At 35.4% G+C, this 19,368-nt stretch overlaps 1 protein-coding gene across 2 annotated transcripts in view; it reads left to right on the top strand.

Annotated features, from left to right (window-relative positions):
- The window catches only part of pappa (pregnancy-associated plasma protein A, pappalysin 1), a 121,795-nt gene that overhangs the window by 62,337 nt on the left and 40,090 nt on the right, over positions 1 to 19,368 (top strand). For both annotated transcript variants that reach the window (XM_015392666.1, XM_015392676.1), the window contains exons 11-13: positions 11,719 to 11,829; positions 14,431 to 14,566; positions 14,848 to 15,061. In XM_015392666.1, the coding sequence (XP_015248152.1) occupies positions 11,719 to 11,829; positions 14,431 to 14,566; positions 14,848 to 15,061 (461 nt within the window). The remainder of the gene's footprint in view (positions 1 to 11,718; positions 11,830 to 14,430; positions 14,567 to 14,847; positions 15,062 to 19,368) is intronic.

The following is a 19,368-nucleotide window of genomic DNA, read 5'->3' as shown; positions in this document are numbered from 1 at the left end:
TTTTTAGGATCACTCTAGTTAAACGGTTGCTAAAGAGCTAGATCATGCATAACAACAGTGAAAGGATGCATGCACCAGTGGTTTATAGTAACTAAATGAAATGTACTTTGTTGCAGTACTTAAGTAGTTTTTTTGGAGGATCTGTACTTTATAGAATTATTTGCTAATTGGAACTTTTACTTTTATTTTGTTACATTAAAAGATATAAACGTACTTTTACTTCTTACCTAAAAATCTGGGATATTGTTACTTACTACTGGAATCGAAAAAAGCCCTTTGTTGTGTTTGTCCTGGTCCACAATCCAATTAGTTGTTGGTGGTGATAATGCACCACAATGTTGATTGCTCAGCTTTAGAAAAGAAATTGAATATGCTTCTTTAACAGCAGAAATGTTCATTCCTCTTATTTCTCTAAAGAGCATGGTATAAATTAAGGGTGAGAAAGTTATTTATACCACTGCAATTTATTTTAATTTTTCTCCAAAGAAACTGACATACTCAAGTTACCACTAACCTATTTTGCATAATTAGAAAAAAATGTAGTGAAATTTATTTTGCTTTGCTTGTAGGTTATTTTGAAAGAATGCATTTTATTTAGAACATCTGGTTTTTTTCTCTTACAAAAATACTTCATAATTTAACTTTCCAATTATTGTGATTTAGATGATTGTTGTGATAATATTATGACTTTCACTTAAGCATTTCTTATTGGTGACTAATGTTTTTTTTGTTAAGGTATTTTTACTTTTACCTAGTTTTTTTTACACTGGCAGACACATTGTATTAATGCAAATACCTCACGTTTACACATGTGTGTTGAAAAACATATAATTAGGGGAGCTTAACTATGCATTTAACCTCCAAGATTAAACAGGGAAACAGCTGATCTTTGAAGAGAAAACAGCTGCCCTTGCTACCTGTCAATGTAACTTTCATTATCAATTAGCAACAGCAGGGATGCAACTTATTTGCTCTCTTGAAAGTCAGTTAAGTAAAATTTGCCTAACTTGAAAATGAATTGAACTGAATTGAACTAAATCTTGCCTAAATAGAGCTTTGGGTTAGGTATAAGTAAAGCCAGAGATGATTGAAGGCAGTAAAGCAGGGCTAATTTTAAGGTGCAATAGTGTAAATAAGTCTATACTATTAAGAGAACAACTGTCAGGCTATATAGAATCTGCTATATAATGATTTTCTGTGCTAGATTTTCTCCAGCTACATAATTTCAGACTTATAAGAAACTTGCACATAAATAAGGAGAGAGGGATAGTGACAGAAATAATAACAAACAGAGAAGCTCATACTGTAACTTAAATGTTACTTTCAGGTGGGCAGCTTCTCTGGCAAGGACTTGTCTACCTAACATTCCATACAAACCAGAGTCCTCTTCAATCCACTGAAATAAGCATGTGGCTACATCAAAAAGAGAACTCTGGCAAGGTCTCTTGTTGATTTTTTCACTTTGAATTATTGTGAAGCTATCCTGTGTAAAACCTAACACCAATAAATGACTCAATGTTCTTATATATGCTTTTTAAATGGGTGGGTTGGATTAAAAGACTACTTTGTTACTGGTTTTGTAAATGTCAAATGTTTAGTCCTTACCTGTAGACTACTTACGTCTCTTTGAATGAGCTTGACAGAAACACTGCACCTACTCACCAACTTTAATATTTCAATTTCCTCAGTTGGCCACTGAATCTGCCCGTCATTAGGCCTTGTACCATTGAGATGGCAAGCTTTAGTAGGCATGGTTGGCTCTGGGTGCAAGGACATTACCTCACACACCTGGCGCTCACCAGCATTCCAGTAAGCCATGGGACAAAACTTGGAAACTCATACCTCCTTCTTTCTCTGTCTGTCTCTCTGTGCTCTCCTTGCTACAAATGCCTTTTTGTTGTGAAACAAATGCCTCACAGATGCCCACTGCTGTTTACCAACTGTAGGCTCTAAATGTCTATGTCTGCCTTTGTCAGAGAGAGAAAAAGACGCAAAGTAGAACATTTTTGTAAATGGCTTTCTCTATGAATGAACAACTAAAATCCTACAACAGAAGTAAACTTGTGATATGGCACTAATGGTGCTCTGTTGATGCAGGGTGGTTACTTTTTCACACTCTAGCTAGGCTAGGTTGGGTTGGCCAAAAGAGAGGGAAGGGATCCCTAGACAATAAGCTAACAAAGCTAGCCGTGGTCTGCTGACACACAGAGCCAAAATATCGGGAAAACAGAGCAAAAAAGAGAGAAAGTAAAAAGGAGAGCGAGAAAAGAGATGGAATGACTGGCTAGTGCTGCAGCTGTTCACAGAAAGCAACAAGAGCTGTCTGCTATTGCACAGTTAAATCAACAGTACAATAACCAACAGAAGGCGCAAGCAAACTCCTTATGGAGCAAATAAAAACATTAAACTTATTACTAATAAATTGAGCTGCCACGCAGGCATGCTAAAAAGCAGTGAAGTTTTAGTTTCTTTTCCATGAAACGTTTTGGTTCTTGGGATAAGGGGAGCAGGAAGTTTGCAAAGGTTAAGTGGTGTTCTCCGGCGCTTGCCTGTCTTTCAGCCCGTTTGCAATGGGAAGGGCAGGCAGTGCATGAAGGAGCAAGAAGGGTTGAGCAGGGTCTAAAACTTGCTGCAGTTTACACCTAAAAGGGGAAAGAGAAGGCTGGTTCCCCGGGGTTCGCCGGCTCTCTTCTCATCTGTAACTACTAACTCAATGAAGAATGCATTCTTGTCTGCTCAGTTCTGGAGGAAGTGAGCCGGTGGTATAGTTGTTTTACTTGGTTAAATTGATTCTGATATAGTTATTGAGTTGACGTTCAGCTCGGAGGACTTTTCTTTGTCACCAAATATCTTTCCTGGGACTTCCCTTTCATGCCTTCTTCTCAGCCTGTCATTTCTCTGATCAATCCAAGCTGTAGGCCCCACACTTACAAGCTTTGTCTTTAAGAAATGAAAGACTTAGTTGAAAGGATTTTGCCAGCAAAACACAGCGTCATAAGGTTACCTCCGTGTTTCCACACAGAGCTCAGCAGAGGTGCGTCCTCTTCCTTTGCAGGGACATATGAAAGAGGAAGATGGCAGGTGTTGTTGTCCTTATATAACCTCAGGTGTAATATAAACGCTGCAAGGCATGCTTGGAGCTGCAATTACTGCTTGTTTTATGGTAATCTGCCACAAAGTTAAAAACAGATAGTTAAGGAAACTTATTTCTAAATATTGTTTAGGTGAGCAAAGATCTGCCTCTAGTTTTTGGGTCTCATTTTTGGAGTTAAAATTGGACATTATAACAGTATTGCAGGAATAGGTACCGCAACCCATGTACGGAGGCCTAGAGCTAAACCATCTTACCCCTAATTCTAACCATACCACTGTCATACAAACTACTAGTGCCAAAAAACACAAAATGATCTAGGATAAATCAAAAAGGATATGCATTAAAAAGTTCTTACTAATGTCTGCTTTAAAACACTTAAAAAAGAACATTTGGTGCATGTTTGAAGTATAATTTGTGATACTATTGATTCGCATCCCAAAAAGGCCATTTTCAAAGTCTGTAGTTATAAAATAAAAAATGTAAGCCAAGAAACATGCAACATATTTACAGCACGTGTTTGAATTTTGACTTACAATGAGTTGCACAAGTGGTAACTGTAGAAACCCAATAGAGAAAGTCTGTTGTTAAGTTACATTACACCATTAGAAGTGTTTTTCACATCATTTCTCTGCCTTTGTTCCCTTCTGTCTTTGCTGATTTTTAGGTTTATTGTTTCCCTTTTTTTTGTTAGGGAGTTTTCCACACTGCAAAAATAACTTTCGGGCACTGAATCTGACAGTTGCACTCTCACTTTCTCTTTATCCTGTTTGGTTTCCCCTTGGCTTAAGACACTTTGTCCTCTTTATCTAAAGTGGTGATTTACAAACACCAGTTTATGTCTGCAGAACTTCAGTTGACAACCCAGCTGGTAAATATTAAGGCCATGTGTGTAACTATGTGCGAGGGAGTCTGTTTGTGTGTGTTTTGAGGTTTGGTTGCCCACCTCATCTCTAATGTAACAGCGATTGTTGTTTTGTTTTTTTTCTTTCGGTTTTTCGTTTTTTTAAGAAAAGTAGGAACATTTTTTTTTTCAAACAGATGTAACATTTAACTTCTTGGGTAAAGATGACGTTATCTGTACAGGGTGAAAAATATATTTAATAATATAATACATTTTTTAAATAAAAGCTGTTCATAGATTTATTTTAATACATACATGTTTGCTAAATTTTTTTGGACACAGTTTTATTTAACCAGAGCAAACAAAGTCATTTTTTGTCTAAGCCTTAGCACAGACTTCACTGGTCATTGGGAGCTTTATACTTCTCACTCTTATGATGAGTGGTGATTTCATAAATGATGAGAAAGACCTTTTACATCTTTCTGTCAGGCAATTACAACTAAACCTAAAAGAAAGATGGAGAAATTCAATTTCATTGTGTAAAACACAGATCTTTCTATTTCAGTCCTCAGCAGCAACAAAATTTACCAAAGACCCCATAAGTTTGTGGGATTATAACCAACATTCCAACTTGTGTTATTTTACAAGTTTCACCTTCAATCAAGACAAGAGCTATTGGCCTTGTTTACACACCTAGAGCTAAGCTGCTGATCTGATCCTGTTTAGAAAATGCTAAATACATTTGAATTTACTCAAGATGCAACATGGATTGTTTTGTTCAGGCTATCTTCGGAGGTGGTCTACAACATGTGTAGATTCTTTAGTATAAGCAGGCCTAAAACTGGGCATACACTGTACGATTGTTTGCCCTTTTTGGGCGGATTCTCCAGTCATGCGAGGATAGTTAAATCTGGCCGAGTTTCAGCTTATCGTGCATCATGTAGTATACAGGGGCTAACGAGGGGCGATTAGCCTCTCACAACCACCTCCAGATCAGGAATCGAAAGGTTGGGAGAAATTCAAACAGGTTTTAAATTCAATCGGCTGTCATAAGGTTGCATCAGAGCCTCCGGCTGCACAGTGTGAGAACATGCATTGTGAGCTTTTTAAACCCTGCAGTTTCGTCGTACAGTTTGAGCTGTAGCTGCGTGCAACGGTTGAAAATGTTGCACAGTGTATGCCCGGCTTAATACAGGTCAGTCTAGGGACATACAGTACCACCTGCTGAAAAACAACAAACAAAGAAGTAAAAACCCTGACTAAAATCCAATGTCAGCTAATCTGATGAATAAACTGCTATTTGAATACACTAAAGATATAATTTATTTAGATACAAATTAAATAGATTATATCCCTGGTATAAATTAAACACACATTCTCTTGTACCAGAATTTCATTGATTCATTGATTGCAATGTTTTGGAGCTGAATAAAGGACTCATCAAAACCAAACAAAATCTCTCCACACAATGTGTGCAGTGTCATGTTACTATACACAAACTAGTTTTTTAACTGTTCTGTTTATTTGGTTGAAAATATTCAGTTATTGTGCATTGACATACCTGTGTCAGTTATGCTACACAAGTAAGCTTATGCAAAGTCTGTAGCCAAAATGTGTTCTCGAAAATGACTAGGCTACCCGGGTGTTTAAAATAACTAATTGGACTGAGTAGTGACCTTATTATTATTTTTTGATTTTTCTGCTTACCGAAGTGTTTAGTTAGTGAAGCATATCGTTTTTGTTTGAGTACATTTAACTTAAATATTTTTGATTAAACTTAATTTGTCTATTAATTATTCTTAACTTAATGACGAACAACTGTTATAAGTTAGCTGACAAGTTAGCAATGTTGGCCAGTGTAGACACACCATGAGTGAAGTTGTAATGTTTAATGTAAGGTTGGCAGGTTTTAAAATTAAAAAATGTTAAACTGTGAAAAACTGACATAATGCTAATAGTATTAAGCAATCTTTAAGTTGGGTTAACAAACTTTATAAATTAAATTGAAATTGAAATTGAGAAGTACAATTTGGTTTTAAAGAATATTTCTGAAAATTTGAAGGTGATCAACTTAAGAAATTTGAAGCAACTGGCTGTCTAATTAACTTATTATAGTTGTGCAATATAGATATTACTGATTTAAAGCAAATATTTAATCTAAAGTATAAGATTAAATGCAATGGTACCACCATAGAAACAATTAAATAGAACAAAACAAACAACAACAAAAAAAACAACTGAGCCTGTCTTGACTAAAGTTTTAGTTTTATATTGTCATTTTTCAGATTAATATACAACACTTGGCATGTATTAACGCCCCTTGCAGGCTGCCCTTCTCATAAACTCTCCTATGTAACTTGAGAGGGTCGGATCCATTGCTTATTGGGGTGTGGGCGCCTCTTTACAACAGTTAGAGATCCCATTAAACATGAGAGTTTACTGAGCTAAAATGTGTTGCTAGGCAACAAATTTGACTGTTTAATTTTGTGACAGTACAGTGCTGCAGATGCGTTCAGGGGCACTAAACCTGGAAATTACAGATCTAGCACCCCCAGAGGCCAAAAGTTAAACAGTGGTACTTTAAAATAAGTGTAGATTGTGGTAAGTCAGATTTTAAACCAGAGCTCTGTTTGTTTCTGTAACATGTATTATTTGAAGAGTAAAAAATATAATAAAGTTCTTAGTTTCCATGTCAAACATTGGGTAGCATTTAGTGTCACTTTTTTTGACAAATTATATTGAGCATCGGAAAGGTCATACATGCCTGTACTGGTAAGTATATTGTTTAACAAAGTGTAGAACTGGGATTTTTTTAAATTAAATGTTTCAGGAACAGCACTCGTGTTTCTGACATATTTGTTAAGTTAAATAAATAGCCTAAAGTACTGATCAAAGAGATCATATAATGTGAATTTTCAAGTCTTTGTTTAATTAGTCTATTTTATTTAGTACCGTAAGCGAAACAGTATGCCATATATGACCTTAGAATCCTACTCCACTCTTCCCTGCAAGAATCAGTTAATCTTTTTATTTTCCAATAGGACAGTGCATGTGAGGGGACGTTTTGTCGTGCTGTTTTCTTTACTCATTAACTAAAATGTTTACTATGTCTAAAAATAGACATTTTTACCTATAAAATGTACCTCTCCTAAAACCATTAGTCCCTATCTAACCAATATATTTGTCAGCTACACCCAAATCCAGCCTTATCTGAGAATCAAAGTTCAAGCCAGTGTAACTCCTAACCCTGATGTGATTATGTTGGTTCTGACAGAAAGGTATCAAATTAAAACAACTTATTACAGATCACAATGATCTGTTGTTAACCTCTTGGGGCTAAAAATTGTAGCACACCTTCAGGGGTCTAGTGGACCAGGTCGTTTTGGCATATAGTATCAACACACCATAAAGTATACTATCTATACTATCTTAATTTTATACCTAGTACTTGTATGTGCTGAGGCAATTTGGAAAAATATATATTAAAAGGCAAACAGAATTCAGTTTGGGGAAAAAAGCGGTTGCAAAGCAGATATCTAAATATTTAAAATAAATGACTGCTGTGCTGTATGTTACATTTGTAAAACAAGAAGGTATTGGAGTTCAAAATCTGGCTGGTTGTGATTGGGATTTTTCTGTTTTATTTGTGCCCTTTATTGTTGTAATTGTTCAGAAGTGAATAACTAAATGTGAAAATTTGCATTTTCCAACTTATAAATACCTGTAAGGAGTCTAGAATTTACCAGCCACTGTCTCCTACAGTGAGCTTAAACATGACCTTCTTTGACCCCACAGTAAATGTTTATTGATTAACCAAAAAATAAATAAATAAATGGAAGTAACTGCCTAAGTACTTGATGGGTAAAACTTGTCTTGCTATCAACACCCTTCCTCCCACTTTCAACACTGGCACCCAATCAATGACAAATTTATTCAGATGACTGTGATTCTGCCCCCACATGGGGGATGGTGGAGTGGCGAGATGAAAGGAAGTGAAATGAGCCACAGGTCACATGTGAATTGCCTCCCACTGGTGTGATGCTTTGTAAAGAAGGGGGATGTTTGCTTGTGGGCAGGAAAGGATGTGGGGAGGAGGGGTCCTGAGAAAGGTTTAGCTTGTTCCACCTGCGTTTACATGAACAAATTGTCCCTTTATCTTAAACTGTTTTACTGTTTTTGACCTGCCAGTGAAGTTTTAGCCTTGGAAAAAAGGTTTTCCCCAAGCATTTAAAATGAAATAAACTATTATAAAAGATTTACTAACAATAAGAAGAATAATATTTAAGTCCTTGTCTACATATTTGCTTAATATATGAAAATGAAATAGCAATCTGATTATAAGTTTCAAAACTGTCCCAAAATGGGACAAAAGACATTCATAGCGACTAATCTAATGGATCATTTTTTTATTTATTTTTTGCAGTTTTTTTAACAACATTTCCAATTTTGCCACTTCAGCTCTGAGCACAAAGGTCATGTCAACAGATTCAGAGGACAGATACACTGATGTATAGCTGGTCTGGCCAGTTTTCTATGGTGGCAGGATCTTGCAGTAGCTTCTCTAGCAAAAATCTCATGTTACTGGTGTCTCATTTCACCAGCTCAGGGCAGCAGCCGAAACTCACTGTCCTTGGTGTGTGTCCTTTCTTCTCTTCATCTTTGTTTAGCCATTGCTCAATAATCTTTTGCAATCTAACGTATATATGTTTTTGTCCCTCTCTACCTTGTTCTGACCTTCCCACGCTGTCTGTAGTTGACACCTTTCTATCTCTATTTAGCATCACATTTTCACAATGCTGAGTTACCACAAATCCAAAGAAAGATTACCTTACTTTTCTTTTTTTACAATAGTTGTCCATGCAAATAATGTAAGTATGTAGTTTGATTTTGCTATGGCTTCATAACTGTTATAAAATTATACTCAGTTTTCTTCTGTCGTTTGCCCATTGAGGGCGTCCCATTTAACAAAACAACATTTTTGAATAAAAACTGATCCAACATAGGGCACCTTTCAAAAATACTTGCTTATTCTAAAATTTGAAAACACTAGACAATTCAGGAGTAGTTGTAGGGAAATGTAATAGTGGTTATGTTAAAAATGATAATCTAACGCAGGTCTGCCCAAAGTTGGCCCTCAAGGGTCCCTGTACTGCAGGTTTAAAAGGTGTCCCTGCTTCAGTACAGCAGATTCTAATGATTGCATTTCAGCAACGGCCTGTTAACCAGCAATCAACAGAAATACTTTGTGCTGAAGCAGGAAAACCTCTAAAGCCTTCAGGACTGCAGCCCTTCAGGGCTTGCCGGGTTGCGGCAGACCTGCACTAACGATTTTTAGCATCTTACATGGAATTTTTTTATCTATTATCTGAACATGTTAAGAAGTTGGCACAGGTAGGGTTTTTCTTGTTTGTACTTATTTAGCCAAGAGCAGAGCTTGGCGGAGCAAGTACACCGACTATTTTGCAGGATTCCCCACTTGCAATTAATAGAAGTCTTTCATTTTGTTCGGTAATCTTTAGCTATGAGTGAAGAATCACAAAATTCAGAAAATTATTCTAAAAAAGTAAAAAAAAACAAAAAAAACATTGGACTTTGTTTTCAAAGTTTGAAGATGTTTCGCTTCCCATCCAGAAAACTTTCTCAATTCAAAATATCTCGAGTATCGTTGAGTTCCAGGCTTATAAAATTGCCTAAACAAAAGCCTTGTTATGGCTTAAAAAAAATGGTCCACCCCTTAGTTATGGTGAGTTATTGAGATCGTTGATAGCCTGCAAAACCCAATGCTGGCCCATGGCTCTGAAAAGGGAATCATTAGGGTCGTTGTTGGCCTGGCTAAAAAGGCAAGATGTTTTAGTCCTCTGCATGGTGATGAAGATTGAGATGATAGCAGGAAGGAATCAACTCTATCGGTGCTTTGTAGTTTTTTAAGAGTTGAAGTCCACCCCCTATGTTTAAGGTTAGTTTTCTCTCTCAACATAAATGGCTTCTTTCACACCCCTTTCAAACCACCTGTCTTCTTTGTCTAAAATGTGAACATTCTGGTCCTCAAACGAGTGTCCTTTGTCTTTAGTGTAGGTCGACAGTAGAGTCTTGTCCGGAGACCTAAAGAATTAATAGTGTACTGTTTACGTGTCCATGTGATTAAGCCAGCACATATCAAGGCCTGTCTGCATTTGCCAATGACAATCTGGATTATCTAGAAGAAGAATGGGAGGTTATGTGATCCAATGACACAGACATTAAAGTTTTTGGTCTTAACTCCACTCGTGTTTGAAGGAAGAAGGATGGAAAAGGAATAGGAGCTTTTTGTATAATCCCTAGAGCAGCAAGTGAAACCGCTGGGCAGAGAGGTAGAAACATCATTCTTTGGAGATGGTTTTCTGCATATAGGGCAGTATCAGGATATATAAGCGAAAGACCTCTTTCCTTCAGTAAGGACAGTAAGGATGGGTAATAACTGTGCAAATTAATTACTTGAAAATCACACAATGTAATTTTCCAGATATTTGAGAGATTCTGTCACTCACAGTTGAAGAGTACCAATGATAAAAATTAAACAACTCTACACTGCAAGTGGGAAAACCTGCATAATAAATTGTATCCGATACTTACTCTCCACATTGTACAAGCCCATTAATTTTTATCTAAAAGAACAACCAGAGCATAGATAATTTTTTTGCGGAATTGTAAACAAAAAAAGGTCCTATGGTGACAGTAATATTCGGTTAAATTTAAAAGAGGATCAAAAAAGCTCAGAAGGACTAACATTAGTAGAAATGAGTGTAATTGACTTACCCTTAGACAACTTTTATTGTCATTATGTATACACAGAGTGTATACATACGTAAAAAGTTCAAGTGTGTTGGCAAGTTGGCAGAGCAGGTTACTAATAATTCGAAAACCCACATTGGTAGTTTAATAATTTATTGTCACCTGAAATTGTTTAACCTCTTTTTCTGTCCATATAAGCTTTGAGTCTTTGCCATTTAAAAGTTTTAGTGCCTTTTTAAAGTAGGTAGGGTTTGAAAGCATGGGCATGTTGTTGAGGTTAATGGATTTTACCTCTGGCGTAGCAGGAGAATTACGACTTGTGTCTTTTGATCAGAGATCATCACAATTTAGTTGTCATGTCAAGGACTGAGGCCTCTCCATAGTACATGGGTTGCATGCTTCGCCCAACACCTATTGCTACATCCCTCACTCAAAAGTCCGACTTTTGGTTTTGTTCCAGTTGAAATCCCAACTATGATTCTGGAAAATCCAGACAGTAAAGAATTACAAATGCCTAGTCTTGAAGTAACAAACTCAGACTAGTTTTTCAGCTTCACTTTTAAAGGCCCTGTTTTGTTTGTATATGCGTTATAAGGAAGTGTTTAAATTATTAAGCTTCCTTTGTGTTAGGATGGATTAAGTTACTTATTTACCCTGAAGTGGTTAAATATGTTTTAGCTTTAGTAATCAGAGACTAATCAGTTGGAGCCACTCCGGGTATCCAGCATTCTTAGGTTAAGTGATTATGCAACATTGCTTGAGATTGAGTAATATTTTGATATGTTTTACCTGCTAGGTAGAAGGCCCAAACTAAGGAGGGGAGGCAGGTTAAGTAAATCAAGAGCATAATCTTAAAGAATTTTAGAAATTATTAACCTTACAAACTTAAGGTTACAAAAGAAAATTAAGGATATGAAAAAAAAGACCTTAAACGACCAAGAAGTATTTTAAACACCATAATGACAATTCAAAGAATCTTCAAATCTGACTAAACCTTCCTTGTTTTGTACAGACATGTCAGTCCAAAGTCTTTGATTTATCTGATGGAGTCTCCCAGTACGCGTGGTTTCCATGTCAAGAAGCTTACAGGCTAACATCGGGATATTCTACGTACTGGCTAAAGGTAAGATGCATATCAAAAGTATAACTTTTTAAGTTTTATTTACAATGATTAACCAATATTTTGCTTTTTTAGAATAGATGCCACATATTGAAAAACTTTTGTGAAAATCAAGTTTTAAATCCCACTCAAATTGCCACAAAGAACAATGTTCTTAGCATTAGAAAAGCATGATCGTTTTCTTAGGTTCAGAACATGGATTGGGTAAGCTAGGGTTTCTAGCAATTCTGTCATAATTTTTAGCTTTCATAAATCCCATTTGAAAAGACCTTAAAACAAATTTTGTTTGTAAGACAGATAGAAAAGGAATAGGAAGCATTTCTTCCTTAAGGAGCTCATAGTCCTCTTTAAATCAAACATTTCTGTGGAAGTTGATGCTGGCATTTTTTTGACACATCACATGAAATACAGACTGATGGCTCACGTTGTTCTTTGATTTTGAAATGAGAGTAAGGGAAAGCACTCTGAACAGAGTTAAATAATAGGATTTGTGTATGTAGTAGTTCAATCTAGCAACATTTGATTGATGAGGTGCTCTTTTTACATGAAAAAAAAAAATTACAGTAAAAACCCACTCTGCGGCAGTCCTGTTGGACAAAAGGCGAATTCAGTTAAGTTAAACTGAACATGCTAAAAACCCACAGAAGATTAAATTGACAGTCACTCTGTTTCAAATCTGTGCCAGTCATATCAGCTTCTGACACTGTTTAGTATACATCTCATAGAGTACCGCATTACATTATGAGAATGAATTTCTAATAATTCCCTGATAAAAATGAGATCCCACTAACTGCATTAAATGCTATGTTTTTACTGCAGACCTAGTTAGTGGTAAACAGCTTGATCAAAAAAAGGTCCAAAACAGTTTCTCTTTTTAACTAAATATAATAATTCAACTTAATTTCAGCAGAAATTTCTCTATTAAGTTGTTTTACAAAGAATAACATAATAATATATTGTAATAATAATTTCAGTATTCATTTGAAAATTCAAAAATGTCAAAATGTTATGTTTTGGAGTTACTTCCTTTACGTTTTTATAATGGGGACACCACTATGATGTTTCCAAAATTGCATAGAGATTTTTTGGGAGTGTATTAAAGGGTCAAATAACAAGTTCCTGAGTTTTTGCAGAGTTTTGGCTTATTTGGCAAAAAAAAATGAAATAATATTAGTGTTTTGCATACACAAGAGCAATCACACCATATTCTGCTGCTGTCTTTCATTTAGAGGTACAATGCCATCTGGGATAAGAATGTTATGAATATTGATGTGACTTTGAACTTAGCATTTTACCTTATTTAGCAAAAAGAGGACCATTCTCAGGTTTAATCTGAGCTACCTTCATGTTGAAAATGTCCTCAAAATTTACTCTTATTCAATCGCTTTTATACTCAAACTTGGCTGTTTAATTCCTCTTACTCTTAATTACTCTTTTGTGGATTCTGTAATGGGGTTTAAGGTGTACTTGCTCCTATTTTTTTGTGTTATATCTTCACAAACCATCGTCCCTGTTTTCTCCAAATAGTGGAGACCTTACAGCGCGGCAGTGTGAACAAGAGCACATAGCAGTGCTTATGTGCCCAGAGAATTCAGCCCAAATCACTCTCACTCATAAACTTACTAATGAAGCTTGTAGAGGCAACTGCATTGTACACAGATACAAATTTTAGACGTCAGGCAATTGTAAGTGCATGTGCAAAAGAAAAAAACCTTTAAAACTTTTGCAATGCATGTTTAAGAATTCAGTGGACTCCAGCAATGTGGGATAGCACATATGCTTTGAGTGTTTGAGTATGCATAGAAATGATAAAGGATTGTTCTGATGACTTGTGACTGCAGTTGCAACATATTAAGGTCCTAGCTGGGATAAGATGAGCAAAAACGTAGCGGCCGTGTCTATGGTTAGATGGCGGGTGCCAACCTGGTGGGTTTGTTCATCAAATAATTTATAAAGCAATGGACATGCTGCTCTCATGCCAAGGAGAAACTGATAAAACCCACATTGGGCTGGCAGTGATCCAAGTATTTTATTTCAAATCTTTGAGCTCCTTAGCTGCTACTAACATTATTTTTGGTCAGAGCTCTTACTTAAACTTACTTTTTGCCTTGATTTTTATGAAGATGGTGTACAATCTATCGTTATTACTCTCAAATGCTGTTGCTCAAATGATGAAACAATTTGACTTTCCTCCAGAGGATACCTGAAACTGATGGCTGGTCAGGAAACCTCTCATATATTGTACAATCCATCTGAGAATAACAAGGTAAAAAAAAGAACCTAAGTGCAGAATTGATACCCTTGTTCAGGGTTGGCTGGATTTGACGGTTACTTAAAATATATCCCAATGCTAATTTTGCCCTAATTCTTAGATACAGATAACTAAAGTTTCCCATTTCAGTAAATGTGGTCATTGTAATGAGATAGTTTTCTAAATTTTTTGCTTATATTGACCACACCCTGTTGCTAGCATTGTAAAAAGATGAAAAAAGTGAAAGAAGAAATTAATTCAAATGTAAAAATTCAAACATACTGCTAAGTGAAAATATGAGGGAAAAAATAACCTAGACCTTTTCTTAACATTTTTTGTTCCCTTTCATATAGGCACATTTTTCCCATCCCATGGTGGCTGCAGCAGTAATTGTACATCTGGCTGCTGATGGGACAAAAGTCATTGACCAAACACAATGCAATATTACTGTTCAGCTGGTGGACACCAAGGATGGTCTCCACAGCCTAGGTAAGAAACTTATAGATACTTTTAAACTTCATTAAATTCTGATACTAAACTTTTACACTGAGAAGAATAACTTAAATTTTACAAAGAGAATAGGCTCCATAAACTTTTTTTTGTTGTTTAATTGTTGTACTTTTTTAGATTAAAAGACATCCTTATTTAGTAGCCACTGCTATTATTTTAATGTTTGTCACCTGTTGAGGTTAATTCACTCCCTCCAGCCACACACGTCTGTTCACCTTATTTTGTCTTCAGCTCTGTGGTCTTTGATAACATCTCCACAGGTGAATGGCGCCTGAGCTGCCGCACTAACCCTTTGGTGATCCCTGTGAGCCATGACCTGTCAGTGGCCTTTTACCACACCAAGGCTATCCTAGTCATGTTTTCCTGTCAACTGGTTGCCATCTCTGGCATTGGCCTGCGATCCTTCCAGTCTTTTGATCCCATCACAATCAGTGGTTGCCAGAGCAACGAGATCTACAACCCCACAGGACAGAGGTGAGAGAATCCAATACTAGCATTCTAGCAGAAAAGTATAATCTTAAAGATCATGAAGAGTACTGTAATGTTTTAGAAAATAAATTTTAGCAGTATAAACTGTATTTCTTTACTTGTACTTGAGTAATATTACTATGAGGTATCTCCACCTTTTTGGTGAAATTTCCTGAATACTCACTGAATCAAAAAACAAACATGATATAATTAAAATACAGCAGATAAAGACACAGAACTGTAATGAATGTTTAAATGAGAATTTCTTGTTCTGATGTTAGTTTTTATCCACTGACATTTACAGGTCCAAACAATACTATACAAACACTATATATTGTAACTCAGGGCCTTTTTCCTGTTTGACTTGCATTAAGTTTTTACTTTATGATGTTGTTTGTTTGTGTTCATCTTTTTTCATTTTAGTTTTTTTAAATGCCAAATTTGAACATAACTTTATACTTTTCTCTTTCTGATGACACTATATTGAAAAATCAGATGTTCTTATCAGTCACTCAGTAGCCGAATTCAGTACATTGTACAAAATAGCGTTTTTAATCTTGTATGTTTTATTTGATGGATATTTCTTTAGTTTATTTTAGCAGAATATGGCTACAAGACCATTAGTTTATTCCATCCATTATCATTTATTGAGTCATTGTTTAACACTCACTCTCATTGCTTTAGAGGTTCATCCATTAAAGAGTCAAGTTGTGCAAGCATAAAATTAGTAATAAAATCAAAAAGATCATAAGATATTAAGGATTGTATGAGGTAAAACTGATCCTTTGGCATAACCAAAGGGGAATACTGATCATACTTTAAATAAGTCTGAGAAAAACAAACAAACAAAAAGTGAATTTGTAGTACAGCTCTGCAAACTATTATAATGAAATGCTACTGTAAATAAACAGTATTTTACTGAGATAATTTAAGATGATGCAACTTCCAAAAAAACTATTTCTCAGTTAATTTCTCTCTGTTTCAAATATTTCATTGAGTGAAAAGAAAATGATGCGTTGAAAAGTGTGACATGTAACCCTTTATAGGGCAAGTTACTGTTTTTTATCCCTTGCATACCCCTTAAAAATGGTGTCACCCCGTCCCCCAGTGAGGTCTAGAAACACAAGATCTATATCCAGCAATTCAGCAAAGATACTACTACATGGCTGTACATCTTATTTTGGCATTTGACCAATTAGATGACCCTTGAATTATATATCACCCACTGTAAATTAAGTTGGAAAAAATAGTTAAAAAATCAAGAAAAAAATGATAAAAAGCTAATTGAAAAGTTAAAGTAAAAAAATGAATAAGCCTAATTAACAATTATATTTAGGTTTATAAACTAAAAACGTAAATGCCAGTATCGGCATTCATGCCTCTAAGGTTATGTTGTACCAAAAAAAAAGAACTCTCAGAATGTTTTTCATGAATTTCTTATAGAGGCAGTTTTGTTATTTTTCTTAATATATTCGGGCAAGTTTGCATTTCTTATAATTAAATTGACATTAATCTTTGCCGTCAAAATATCCATATTTTTTGAATTTCACAAAGGTTTAAGGTCTTTTCCTGGATTCCAATAACTCTATTGGCTTGAAATTTTGATTTTCAAAGTATTTCACTGAGTGCCCTATAAAGGCTTAAATGTAAATAGTCCCCTTGAGTCGAGAGTTGTAGAGCTTAGTAGATTGTGAACCTGAAAATAATTGTTGGACACAATGAACAGTCATAAACATTGTTATGTGCCATCTGTTGCAGTACCACTAAAATATCAATGGTGTCTGTTTGTGAAATATAGTGTGTAGAGTTGGATTTTCCAAACAGTCATATATAGCCAAGAAAAACATTACATTAAAGTATTTGACAAACTCTAAACTAGAGCTTCACTTTCAACAACTTATTTTTCTTGGCACTCTCCCATTAACAGCCTACAAAAAAAGGTGCAGTAGGTAATATATTTTGTATTTTATCTAAAACTGTCAATGTGTCCTGACAGTAACATGTAAGATAATATGTGAAAATCAAGAAACTCTGCCTCCTTTCAGTGGTCTTATCACCTTTTGTAGAATACACCGCTCCTCGTTAGAAACAACCAATCAGAGCCGGACGGAATATCTAAACAGTATCAACCATGGTCATTTTCGTGCTACCCACACCCCTCCACTACAAGCCTCTACTGTAGTTCAAGCTCAAGATGGTGGTGTACTATAGATGTGTATTATAGATGTAGACAGCCTATAATTCTTGTTTTTTTCTCTACCAGTGAATACATCGTAGCTATTTATCTGCCATCTGAAGCCATGCTCATTATCCTGTGCATGGACAGCAGATTTGCTGTGGGGGAGGAGCTGAGAAATGAGGGCTGTAGCAAAGCAGAGAGCAAAGGGGAGGGAACTGTAGGTTGTGCTTCTTCACATTTTTAGGCTAAGTCTACATTTTTTTTTTAAATTTCCCACTGCAGGTTTAATAGATCTGAGCTGGGGATCCTTGTAACACCTCTAGCATTATCATTGGCCTCTCTGCTGCTTCTCTGATTAATACTCTAATTTGTCTGCTGTGTATTGATAGGTCTTCAGTTTTGCCAAACTGATGTAAATGTTATGGTTTTAAAAATGCTTCATAACATTTTTAAAGGTTGGCATAAAGCTCATGAGAAGGAAACTACATGCTGCTGGTTTGTTGATGTTCTCTGCCATCAGAGGCATTGACAGAACAACTTTGGATATCTTGAGATTATATTACTAATAAAAAAAAAAATGTTTCCACTGCACAGTTGTGTTACTTTATGCTAATAAAAAAAATAATATTCCAGTTTTGCAACAAAGACAAATATATAAGATGAGGCAAATTATTTTACAAAGTACAGTACATAGAGGACGAACTACATTCTGATAATTTTATGTCAATTTCTTCCCTTTTCATCTATATTCCAGAGATGTTTTAAAAATCCCTGCATTTTAAATAAGCCTGAGCTTATTTTTAAGGTACAGCTTAAAAGTAATTTTTAATCATTTATTTCTCTCTTGCTATACTGACTAGGTAATCACAATCCATTATATCTCCACCATCAACCATTAAATTAACCAGTCTGTTTCACTGCCTATGTATCTCTTGTACTTTTCCACATGTCCCCCTTCTCCCCTCCCTCAGCTCAGCTGTTGTTCCCTGCCACCCTCTCATCCTGTTCTTTTACGTCATCTTCCTTTACCCTTTAACTACTGTCTTCACCTCCCCCTTTTTGTGCCTCTTACTTTCCCTTTTCCTTGTTTCAATGAGAGCATTTTTCTGGAGTATTGTAATGTTGATCAGGCATTATTAAATTTACAGAAGACTGATAAATCTATACAGATTTAGAAATTGACATTAAAGCAAGATAAATTATGGTCACTTGATAATTGATAAAAATTGAAAATGAAAATAAACTAATCATCTGTAAAAGACTTATAGTATTGTCAATGAAGATGCAGTTGCAAAATAGTTAATACGGTACATTTACATATATTCTTATGTAAATGAGCTTCAGTGAAATTTTACAAAAAAATATTATTGTGTATTCAGGGTACCTATTTGAAAAAAGATATTTACATACTTTCTTTAAAATTAATGAACACTTTTTCTTACTGTCTGACACCAAATGGGACTAACCTTGACTGTTAAAGATGAAGCAGATTTTGTCACAAATCTCCTGCTTTTCACTTCTTCTACCTACTATCTATACTTTAACCAAAAAAACATCCATGTCTCTTGCTGTTTATATTGTACTCTCATTTTCGGAGGAGGTTATTTTTCCAGGTAGTTAATTGTAATTTATGCCATAAATTCCTGAGTGACTTGCAGGAAACCGCAAAGAGATTTTATTCAATGTCAAGCTGCCTACAGAGGAGGCTTTAAGGATCCCCTGATTTGTATGTTAATGCTCTACCTGAAAGTTGTTTTTTTTGTTATACACAGTTTTTACAAACTAACCTTTTAGGTAGATGGCATGGAAAAAAGAGCAACGGAGAAGTAGAAGACAAAGGCAACTGTGCTGTGAATGCAGTGTTTTTAAACAGTTATCTTGAAGACAAAGAAGGAGCATGAACGTTTATTTCTTTGTTAGAATAATCAGAAAAATGGGTGAAAAAATATCTGTTCTTGAAACATTTTCTTTTACTTACAGTTTTTCTGCTTATATTGTTTTACATTTCTTGTTTCTTTTCTTATTGTTTCTCTTCCTCTTTCCTTGTTTTCTCTTTCCATCTGTCTCCCTTTGCCTTTACCAAATAAACATATACTTTAGAATGTGGATTATTGAAAAAAGGTGCATTGGTCGT

Source organism: Cyprinodon variegatus, unplaced genomic scaffold (assembly GCF_000732505.1).
Source record: "Cyprinodon variegatus isolate N-32 unplaced genomic scaffold, C_variegatus-1.0 Scaffold23, whole genome shotgun sequence".
Taxonomy (NCBI): Eukaryota; Metazoa; Chordata; class Actinopteri; order Cyprinodontiformes; family Cyprinodontidae; genus Cyprinodon; species Cyprinodon variegatus.
Note: the sequence above shows the minus strand (reverse complement) of the source record. Positions and strands in the feature narration are given on the sequence as shown.